This window comes from Epinephelus moara, chromosome 24 (assembly GCF_006386435.1).
Source record: "Epinephelus moara isolate mb chromosome 24, YSFRI_EMoa_1.0, whole genome shotgun sequence".
Taxonomy (NCBI): Eukaryota; Metazoa; Chordata; class Actinopteri; order Perciformes; family Serranidae; genus Epinephelus; species Epinephelus moara.
The window spans coordinates 52,416,040-52,428,286 of NC_065529.1; the positions used below are offsets into that span (position 1 = coordinate 52,416,040).

A 12,247-nucleotide genomic window follows, 5' to 3' on the forward strand; every position below is an offset into this window, starting at 1 on the left:
CCAATTAACCTGCATGTCTTGACACAGGGAGAACATGTTGGAGCACCTGGAGGAAACCCACGCTGACACAGGGAGAACATGTCAGAGCACCTGGAGGAAACCCACGCTGACACAGGGAGAACATGTCGGAGCACCTGGAGGAAACCCACGCTGGCACAGGGAGAACATGTCAGAGCATCTGGAGGAAACCCACGCTGACACAGGGAGAACATGTCGGGGCACCTGGAGGAAACCCACGCTGGCACAGGGAGAACATGTCAGAGCATCTGGAGGAAACCCACGCTGACACAGGGAGAACATGTCGGAGCACCTGGAGGAAACCCACGCTGACACGGGGAGAACATGTCGGACACAAAGTCATTTTACATGCGAACAAATGTGGACGTCTGAGTTCAGACTCAGCTGATCCACTGTGATGTATCGTAACGTTAGCAGCTGCTGTCGACTCACTGTCGAATGTTTCACATTTTAAAGCTGCGTAATGAAGCTTTAGAACAAAGGAGCTTCCTCCTGTTTCCTCGTCAGCTGCAGCTGTCAGAGGTGTCGATGCTGACGTCTCAGGAGAAAAGAGGAGAGTGAAGGAGTGAACATCACAGTTTGGTTTCTAGATTGGCGTCGATTCAGTCAAACAAAGGTCGGATGGACTCTGATCGAAGATAATTTCTTCATCAATAGTCTCTGGTCAAACTGCTGCGGACGCTGAATGATTACCTGCTCACACAGTCAGGAGGTCTGCTCAGAGCTGGAGAGATAGAAGATCGACTGCAGGTGTCAAAGGTCCGACTGTTTGAGAGCCTTAAAGGAACAATCAGCGCCATGATGGAGGGACATTAGATGTGAACAGAGTGAGAGCAGAATGATGGGGAGGATCAACGGAGGAAAGAAATGAGAATTGATGAATAAATGGAAGTGAATAAGGTTGAACAGAGAGGGTGGAGCTGGAGACACGACAGGAAGACAATGAAAACGTCTCCAGGTGTTTCAGTAGAGACGTCTGTTCACAGTGAGACACCTGAGCTGCATGAAGACATTTAAATGTCTTATTTTCTGGACACAACATCGTCAAGAAAAGAAAAACAAAGGAAAATATCTTTAAGATGAAGATGATAGTTTTTAATTACTACTGTAATTTTGTCTGAAACATCTTCCAGCAGCTCTCAGTCAAAGTACAAAGGTTTCACCTGTCATTGAAATCTAATAAGAGCCTTTCCTCTCTGGTGTAATGTTCCTGCTCTGCAGCACTTTGACAGCCAGTGTTCTGTGGGTGGTGACAAGGAGAAAAGAGAGGTGGTGCTTTATATGGAGGAGGACTAAAGGAGGAAATGAGGGGGCAGATACAGGTGTTGGTGGGTAGACAGCATGCTGTGTGGATACGACAGGAGGACGGCGAGAGTCTCAGACAGGAAGTAGAGTGTGGGATGGTAGAGGGAAAAAAGAAGAGTTGGACTGTGAGGGCAGAAAAACAGAGACAAAAAAAACCCAACCTGAACCTCCAGACCTGAACCATCAGACCTGAACCTCCAGACCTGAACCTCCTCACCTTAATCTGTCACTAATTAAACACACACTGGTCTCAAGTTTGAACAAACACCTGAGTCAAATTCATGTAAGATTCACAACAGTAAACAGCTGTGGAAAGAGACAGTTTGAATTTGTTGAGGATTCTTCTCAATCAATCAATCAATCAGTCAATCAATCAATCAATCATTTATTCATCACATGGAATCAAACACCTCTATTTTTCCGACCTCAACAAGATGGCTGCGTGGTCACTCCTCCTGAACACGGGCAGCGCTGCTCTGCAGCCGCCTCTGAACAGTGGAAAGCAGTGATCCACAGCAGGAACAGGACAGCAGCTCACATTCACACCGTCACACCAGTCCTTATTAAAGCCACACCCCCTCTGCACTGTCACACCGGTCCTTATTAAAGCCACGCCTCCTCTGCACTGTCACACCGGTCCTTATTAAAGCCACACCCCCTCTGCACTGTCACACCGGTCCTTATTAAAGCCACGCCTCCTCTGCGCTGTCACACCGGTCCTTATTAAAGCCACGCCCCCTCTGCGCTGTCACACCGGTCCTTATTAAAGCCACGCCTCCTCTGCGCTGTCACACCAGACCTTATTAAAGCCATGCCTCCTCTCCTTCTCCCCCAGAATCCTTTGCTTCTTCAGATCCGCTGATAGAAACAGAGCTGTCCAGGATTAAGTATCAGTGAATCACAGGATGTCACAGTTCCTGATATCCTGTTGGAGCCTGATGGAGGTCCAGGTTATATTCCAACGGCTGTACACTGCCTAGCAAGACATAAGTTCAGCTGGTGTCCATCTTGTGTTTGCACTTGAAAACCTGGCTAGCTAGCCGCTAGTTACTGTAGCAGGGTCGGCAGGAGGAGACTTGAGTGTCTCGCAGCCACACGACACCACCATCCAACACCGACCACAAAAAGCACAAGATAAACTGAAGAGCCTAAATTTAGCACCAAGTTATTGGAGCTGACAGTCGGAGCAGACGGGGTTAAACCCCTCAGACAGCTGCAGTAATAATCTGAGCTGAGGTCTCTATGTCTCTACGACGCGTTACAATGTACCATCAGGCCAACTACTAATGTTGAGTCCAGGCCGACGCTTTCAGCTTTGTCACGTTCAGTCGACATTTTTATGGTGTCCAGTGACGGACTGGGACCAAAAAGAGGCCCTGGCATTTTTGACACAGAGGCCCCATGGCGGCGCATCGGCCAGCCAGGGGTGAAAAATGTTCGTATTATTTTACAAAAAAATATGCATTTTTACATCATTTTAGATCATCAGTTCCTTATTTGTGGAAGAACAGGTGTGGTGTCTCATATCCCCCCTCCCACATATTACTGGGTACTATGATGGATGATTTTACACATACTAACATAACTCACTACAATCGCACTGGTACAGTAGACAACAATGCACAGCACACAAGATAATAAGGCAGCAGCAGAACCCCCATAAATTCAGGCACGTTCAAAGGCCAGACTAATAACCTCAGTTAATAATACTAGCTCTATGTCTACCAAAACACGAAAANTATTATCATTATTATTATCATCATTATTATTATTATCATTATTATTATCATCATTATTATTATTATCATTATTATTATCATTATTATTATTATTATCATTATCATTATTATTAGTATCATTATTATCATTATCATTATTATTATTATTATTATTATCATTATTAGTATTATCATTATTATTATCATTATCATTATTATTATCATTATTAGTATTATCATTATTATTATCATTATCATTATTATTATCATTATTATCATTATTATTATCATTATTATTATTATTATTGTTGTTATCATTGTTATTATTATTATCATGTCTTACCTTTAAGTAGTTAGCAGGCTGTGAAGGAGTTTGCTCTTCTCTGAGGCAGAGGCCGTACTGCTAGCTGCACTTGCTGCAGAGGTGCTCGGTCTGTAGCCCCCGGGTAAACACTTTTTTGTAAATAAATCTGATATTTTCGCATACTTTTCACTCTCCGCGAGCATAGCTTTCCTTTTTTTCTCTCTTTTTCTCTGCTCCACCCTTCTCCACCCATCTTTTCATGCCTCGATCCATTTTCTTTTCTTGTTGTGATGTTGTCGTTGACGTTGAGTGCATTACCCATCATTCATTTGTCGCTTGTCAAATGTCAAATGTCATCAGTCAATGATCGCGAGAAAATGCTTGATGACCAAAAACACTTTATATTACCGGTAGCCCCATCTCACTCATATTTATTTAAAATTATATTTAGGCTACTACTTATATGTATATTGTGGCCTATAAAAATGTTTTGGGCCACCAAGAGAAGACTTATTTATTTATTTTTAAATTTTTATTTATTTATTTATTTTTTTGCCTGGCGGCCGCAGGACCATGCAGCCGTTCTGGCATTTGCCCAAATGCCAGATGGCCAGTCCGTCACTGATGGTGTCATATCGTGTATTGTTCTGCTGGGGGGCGGGGCTACTGATATCAGGTAGTGCTGGAAGATGGTTACCTTCACCTGTCGGCCAACAGGTTGAAGATCAGGTGATTTTCAATTTCAATTTCAATTTTATTTATAAAGCCCAATATCACAAATCACAATTTTTTGCTCCGTTGTTTCGTCTGTGCAGCCGTGAGTTAAAAATCTGATCATACACCTGTTTGGATTTATCATCTCGGTACTTTTGATACTGTCGAATGTGTAATAACAGAGATTGTGTTGTTTTAAACGTGTGGTATCGATAAAGTATCAAAGCATCAGTACTGTGTGTGTGTGTGTGTGTGTGTGTGTGTGTGTGTGTGTGTGTGAGTTATTCTTTTTATTCATTGTACAAGTAAGAAAAAATAAGCTGAGAGTCTTTATGTGTGGTGTGCACCACAGTGACAGCTGCTGCAGTATAAAACACACATGTAGTGAAGATCCAGGACGTAAAACATGACACAGTGCACGAGTTAGGATATGGGGGTAAAATAAAAAACTGAAAATAATATGATACTGTGGTGGACCAGTCGTGATGACATGAATAAACTGAAATATAGAATAATATATTTTAATGTGATGTGAGCAGGTAGGAAAATACACAGAGCTGTAAACAGGAAGTAACAGTAGGAAGCAGTGAGCAGGTAAAATGTGACAGCACAGTGTGAGGAAGGTGTCACAGTAATGAGCAGGAGGAGGAGGAGGAGGAGGAGGAGGAGTAGGAGCAGAAAGTCCTAGATTCCTGACAGACATTTGTCAATGCACAATTACAACAAAATGGTGTGGCCGTCGTTGCCTGAGCAACATAATGATCACAAAATAAGATCAATAAAAAACAACTATGAAAATGGAGTCAAAACTCAGCGTGCTGCACGTGAGGCTCGTGGGAGATCATGTCTGAAGTGAGGAAGGTTGTGAAGTGAAAACATAAAAGAGTGAACAGATGAAAAGTGCAGAGGACGGAAGTGAGAGTGGAATGATGATGATGATGATGATAATTAGAGTTTGTTTTTTTGTTTTGTTTGTTTTTGTCTGTGACTGAGTGACCAGTGAAATCTTGCTGACTAATGACCTAACGTTCGGTCAGGGAGCAGCCCTGATGATGATCAAGTCCTCCAGAAACGTGTCCCCCTCAACACCTCAGTCGTCCCATGATGCATTGGGTGTATAGCTGCTGATAGGAGGGTCAGGTGTGGTGTGGCTCTGCTGTGTTTCTGGAGGAAGAGAAAAGATTTCTGTTTCATTTCTGTTTGTTTAAAGTGGCAGCAGGTCGATACTGAGACGGTTCGAGTTCTGCTGAGTTGTCACAGAAAGTTCTTGAGAGTCACAGTCCTTTGTTTCTGTCTTTAAAGGGTCCAAACAGCACGTTACAACTCTGCTGTCCTCTCCAGGCGAAAACTGTGGATTTATTCACCTCAATCAATATTTCTATCTTCACTTCTCCTCACTTTTTTTTGCTGAAATGATTTTTCTCTCAGAACTCTGTTTAATGATGTTTCTATTGTTACGTGTTCAGAAATGAAAAGAAACATCCAGACTGTAAAACGCAGGTTGGAGGAGGAGGAGGAGGAGGAGGAGGAGGATTTCACTACATGTTGATGTGGTCATTTAACAGAGAGATGGAGGCGACACACACACGTCTTTACAAATGGTTCAAAATAACCTGTTTTCTTTCTCTCTCTCAGCCGACCAGTGAAGAAGACCTCTGCCCCATCTGCTACGCTCACTCCATCTCCGCCATCTTCAAGCCCTGCTCCCACAAGTCCTGCAAGTGAGTCCACGAACACCCGCCAACACAAATAAACCACACACACACACACACACACACACACACACACACACAGGTTCTTTCATGTGCAACACCCCACACACGTATTTCATCTCCTGCCTCTTCACCCACAAACACAATCTGGAGGAGAAAGTTTCAGCTCCTCGTTCCCGCTGCAGAGATCACGACTTTGATCTGCTCCATGCTGAAATACGACGTTCACATATGATCAAAGTGTTCACGTCTTTCATGTGGTCACTTTCATCATCATCATCAGCGGTGGCGCTGCACCGTGTGACCAAACATTTGTATCATGATATATTTTAAGCTCCTGTGGTCTCACAGTGGATCAGTGTTTTCTGCCTCTTCACACAGCTCCACATAAAAACATTTAATGACATCATACGGGGGGGGGGGGGGGGGGGGCTCAACATCCTGTTTCACCCAAACGATTTATTAAAATCCTAATCAGGCCAATCAGGGATCAGCACCGTAGTTGATGACGTAAGCAGCCAATCAGGGACTGTGTTGTAGTTGGATGACGTAAACACAGCTTGCAGAGCAGTGACGGCGGCTCCTGAAGCAACAAGCGCTAACTCTGACGTTAGCAGAAACAGAGTCAACAACAACAAGTAAACAACAACAGTCTGACCTGACAGAGTTCCTCAGAAGAAAAGACGTTTTTACTGGTCGTCAGACTGGATTTGGCAAAAGCTTGATTAATAAACTGGCTCTGCTGGTGATGAAGATGCTCTCGGTGTTTTGTTTCGCTGACTGGCTCAAAGAGTTTGTCTGTCAGTCGAGTAGCCCCGCCCACTGACAGTGAGTCCAGACTGATACACAGAGAGAAACACTCACTGCTGCACCTTCAGGCTGCTGCAGAGGGTCCCTCCTCATCCTCACACTGATGACTCATATTAATACACTCAGTCCTTAGTGATGATTAATGATTATCAGTGACGCACGCCTCACCTGCATGTTTAAAGTTTATGGTCCTGAAATACATTTAAAAAAAGACACTGAGACACATTTGAACCTCACAGAGTTAAACAAGTTTCATAAAATAAAGTTTGATTTCCTCCAAAATGTTTCAGTGAAGTCGTCTCAGCCTGAAGCTGCTTCATCGATCCATCAGCTGACTCACTCACACACACACACACACACACACACACACACATACATTTATCATCTCAGAATAAATGTACACACACACTGTACTATATATTTGATGTATAAATACTTTATATACACACACCTGCATATAGGTGTGTGTGTGTGTGTGTGTGTGTGTGTGTGTGAGTCAGCTGTTTGGTAACTGCTGATGGGGCTGAAACCCTGTGCAGCGCAGTGGGCAGCAGACCTCGGTTCAATTCATACCTCAATGCATATTTCATGTTATCCTGGAGGTGCGCTTGATTTAGCTCAGCTGGCACGCCAGCTCAGCAGTCGTATGGATTACTGTGGTGCTGATTGAGAGCGCTGTCACGAGGAGTAAACCATACTGAGCAGCTCGCAGTCAATTCACCTCCAAGGCCAAACTCTGGCTCGCTTTTATTTGTCTGTTTGTCCCCCGCTCTGGACTTAAAGGAGCAGTTCACCAACTTTTAACTAAACTTTAAAAAGCTTGTTTTACTCTGAAGTTTCTCCTCATGTGTTTCCTTCAGTCACGCTCCCTCCTCTTCATGTGACCTTACACAGCCCGTTGTTGTCTGATAGGACAAAATGAGGGCGACGCCCCTGACAGACATGTACTGAACAGTTCAGGTTTGATGTTTGTGCGTAAACCAAATCTAAAACCAGTGCAGAAACCCCGCCCCCCCAAAAAGATCATTATTTAAAGTTAATTAATTATTTAGTTATTATAATTTACATCATGTTTAGCTCATGCATACCATGTTATTAGAAGCATTTGTTGTTGTTTCACTACTTCTCTTCTATTCATGAGTCAAATTACATTTATCATTTAAGGCCAAATTAATCTTAATATTAAGCAACTTTAACGAGGGTTAACTTTAACGGCTCAGGGCTCCAAGAGCAACAGCAAAATGAGCTAATACACTAGTAGCATTATCAGACTTGTTTCACGTCCTCTCATTAAAACATTTTCATGGTATTTGTCTTGTTAGCTTATACTCATCCACAAGTCAAAATGTTCAGTGTCCATCAATGAAATCAATCACTGAGACATGTAAATGTCATTAATATATAAGCTGTGGAGCTGTAAGTGTGCGTGTCTCCGTCAGAGGGAATAAATCCTCACGTTTAACGACGCAGCGAAAACACTTTAACTCTCGGCTAACTGCTAACAGCTAACTGTCGACCGGAAGCTTCTGGTTCACAGCAAAACATCAACACTTCCTGTCCGAGACAAGCCGGTGCTTCAAAATAAAAGCACCAGTTTATTTAACTATAACAAAACTTAATTTGAGTATTACTTTATCATATTAGAATTTTATTAGAACAGTACTTTATTTCTTTCTGAGCAGTCTGCAGTAGTTTAGACGAGGTATCACAATGTGCGACATATATCGTGTATCGTGATACTGCCTAAAAATATTGCGATATTATTTTTAAGCTTTATCGCCCAGCCCCAGTGAGTCCCCACAAGTTTTAGACACTTTATACACACACTCTGTTCTGACCTCCACGTGTCATTTGACATGGTCATTAAAATGATTCTCGTTTGTCACCTGTCTGTGGTTTGTGTGCAGAGCCTGTATCAACCAGCATCTGATGAACAACAAGGACTGTTTCTTCTGCAAAGCCACCATCACTGGGGTCGAAGACTACAGCAAGCCGGCCTCGTCCTAACAAACACACACACAGATACACACCTCACACACACACACACACACGCACGCACACACACACACACACACACACACACACACAGGTTAGCTGTTCAGATCATAGCTGAGGTGTCAAACACTCATCTGACGCTGCTCAAACATCAGTCCACATATCAGTGAACCCAAAGATTCTCACAGAGATCTGTACTGTAGGTGTGTGTGTGTGTGTGTGTGTGTGTGTGTGTGCGTGTGCGTGTGCGTGTGCGTGTGCGTGTGCGTGTGCGTGTGCGTGTGTGTGAGTGTCTTTCTCTTTACAGACGAACTGATCTGAGATTTTTGAGCAAACGTTTGTCGAACTCTGTTTCTGGTTTGAAACTCTGGAGCTTGATTTTATGGAGGAAACAGGTACCAGTTAGAGTAGATGGTAGAAGTGTGTGTGAGTGAATATGTTGTGTGTACAGTACAGTAAACGTGTGTGTGTGTGGACAGACGTCGGGTGAATTCTTTTCACATGGGAAGGTTTTGATGTGTGACACAGACGCAGTTAGACTTATATTCAGGCTGACGTGTTGGTCACAGATACACACACTTATACACACACCTGGTCAACCTAAAGACATCTGAAAATATTTCTAAAGCAGCGGTCCAGCCTGAGTTAGGACCAATCAGATCGTGCTCCCCCAAAAAGGTCGTCTATGTTGTCTTTATTAAAGCCACGCCCCCTCTGCTTCAGCGTCTCCAGACTGCTGCTGTGGACTGGAGACGTGCTGACTGACATCTGCTGTATGTAATACTCTATCTATGGACAAGTACCTCGTACAGCTCCATTTAACAAAACGTAACTATCCCTTTAATGTAAAGTTACTGTGGTTAGCTTTAGGAAAAGAAACACGGTGACGTCATACCTTAAAATGCCTTAAAGTTGGCACAATTCTGAACACCGCCTCGTGGGGAAAGTCCTGTGTTTTATGACCCATTCACCACCTAGACCTTCCTCCTGACTCGGCCACTCAGGAACGCTTCTTTCTGTTCTCCCATCGCACGTTGGTCACGTGATCACAGCCTCCAAAGATGCACGGTTTTGCACGGATTGCTGGTTTATCATTACGTAGGATACATATGAATTTTGGTGAATTACTTTGTGTAGGTAGACGTAGGAACAGAACATGAGAACAGCCTGTTGAACCCAAACTTTTCCTAAATCTAAACAAAATGTGACGTTAAATCGTAGTTACTGAATGTAACTCCAGTTCTATAAGTACAAGCGTCTGGTGTCCATACTCTCCAACAGTCAGATGTTTTTTGGAAGTCAAACCACCAATTATGCCCCTCAGGTACGAGGACGTGTTGCCCCGCAAGATCATTGACGGGTTAAAAACATAGTTTTTCTCAGGCTTCTTAAATCTTTTTTTTTTTTTTTTTTTAAGGAATATCCTGCCCCGTTTTTAGGTTGAACTCTTCACACTGCGTGTCCACACTGAAGCTGAAACCTTCACAGAGGAATCATTTCTACACCTTGTTTTATTTTAAATCACTGTTTCAGATTATTTCAGGTTGGTACAGATTCATAAAGTCCAACATGTCAGAGAGATTTAAGGTACGTATATAAAGCAAATAAGAGTCATGGCAGGATGGAGCCTAAAATCCCAGCATGCACTGGGAGAGGGAAAATGGGAAACAGTTTGTTGCTCAGTTGCAGGTTTAATGGCGGGCCGACACGCCGAACAGCTGATTGAACTCAGAGTTTGGCTGAATTTTTGCTTTGATTGGTTTTTGTTTCATGTTGAGTTAAAGCATCGTACTTTGATGTGTCTGTTATGCTGACATAGATACAGACAATAGATGAAACAAGAGGGCGGAGTCAAACGAGGCGACAGTGGAGGAGGTTGTGATGTTGTACCTTTAAATGTATGCAGCGTTGTAGACGCCGATGGTTTGTGAGGTCATTAAATACGTCCTGACGTGGACAGAGAATAGTTTCACTGTTTTACATATTTGTTCCATCATTATTTAAATGTCTTTGATGTCTCCTTTGGTCGTATCTCGCTTAAATTACGCTACTCCGCCTCCACCATCTCTGGCGGCTCTGTTCTGGTTCGTCCGTATCTGTAATCTTTCAGAAAACGTGCACAAATATGGATGAAATGAACGCAGAAGGCGCCGTCTGTCTCTGTATCTAACGGTAAGCATAAACGAGCCCGTAGAAGTCGTGACAGACGGGTCGTTGACATTAAAACAGAATCTCAGAGTAACGCTGCTTTTCTCTCTTTGTCAGTATTTGAGGACCCGGTCGACTTTATTAGAAATGTCTACGGTCTCGACCAATCAGGGATCTCGTGTTTACATTCAGGGACGGAGTCATATGTTGAAGAGTGAGAACATTTAGGATGAATTAAGACGTAAAGTTTGTGTCCAGCTTCATGAACGTTCAGAGAGAAGCTGCAGCTTGAACTACGACCTCACTTTGTCACGTCAGGTTTAAAACTGAGGACTTTTTACAGTTTAAGATCCCAGGCTGAGTCTGAGGTCATACTGCAGCGACCAGAGAGCACCACACGTCTGTGTTCTCTTAAAAACAACAACAAAAACAAACAAAACAAAAAAAAGTCATGATGTAGACAGATACTAGGACACACACACACACAAACACACACACACATAAAACAGAAGAGTCCTCGGCAAAGGACAGCAGCGCCCTTCAGTGTGAGAGCTAGCTGTCATATTAACACAACAATTCACCTCTACCTGTCAGTGCAGGTACACCACACACACACACACACACACACACACACACACACACACACACACTTACACAGGCTCTTACAGGGGAACAGGATGGCAGGTGTGTACCATACATCATCACACAGACAGGGAACAAAGGAAAACACATACCTCACCTTCACACTGGGTGGATTCATGACGGGGCTGACAAGGTGCAGACACTAGGGCCCGAGGTCAGAGAGCCAATGGCTTTAAAGAGACACAAAACAACCATGATGAGCGAACATGTAGAGACTGTAAAGAACCCTCAAGAGACACCAAACTACTGTGAGGAGAAACAAAACGACTGTGAAGAGATGCTGAACAACCATGGCCATGAAGACGAACACAATGACCAAAATGAGACACTAAACAGTGGCACGACCACAAAGAGAAACAAAAAGAAACATAACGAGCTCAAAGAGAAACAAAACAACCACGATGAGCGACCACGGAGAGAAACGGAGGAAACAGCTGGGAAGAGAAACAAAATGGACACTGAATGACCAGAAGGAGTCTGAGGGAGATGACAGAGTTCGTTCCTATGGAGGCGGGTTGGGGGGCCGTTTACATGTCTGTGCCCAGGGGCCCGTGGTCTCATAATCCAGCTGTGACCCGACCTACAGGCAGACTCACTCACATCAGAGTACTGTAACAGTATCAGACACACAGTGTTGGTACCATCAGCGGTGCAGGGAGCAGGTTTACAGCCATCTGACTTAGAACAGACTTTACAGATTTAACAGAGTCAGTTTTAAGATACCTTCATGTACACACTCTGTGCAGTCACACACAGTCACACTTTGAATAACACTTATAATCTGTCGTGTAGATGAAGACAAACCTGATTTAGGAGTGAAAACGTCAGTTTGTCTTTGACGGCCACTGGCTGGAGGTTTTTAATATTAACATACTGAAACT

General features: G+C 43.4%; 1 protein-coding gene across 1 annotated transcript in view; it reads left to right on the forward strand.

The window, feature by feature from the left end:
- Positions 1–11,759, forward strand: part of LOC126385946 (E3 ubiquitin-protein ligase RNF123) — a 181,353-nt gene extending 169,594 nt beyond the window's left edge. Inside the window, exons 37-38 of the mRNA XM_050037990.1 lie at positions 5,695–5,780; positions 8,489–11,759. Coding sequence (XP_049893947.1) covers positions 5,695–5,780; positions 8,489–8,588 — 186 coding nt within the window. The 3' untranslated portion in view covers positions 8,589–11,759. The remainder of the gene's footprint in view (positions 1–5,694; positions 5,781–8,488) is intronic.
- The last annotated feature ends 488 nt before the right edge of the window (positions 11,760–12,247 follow it).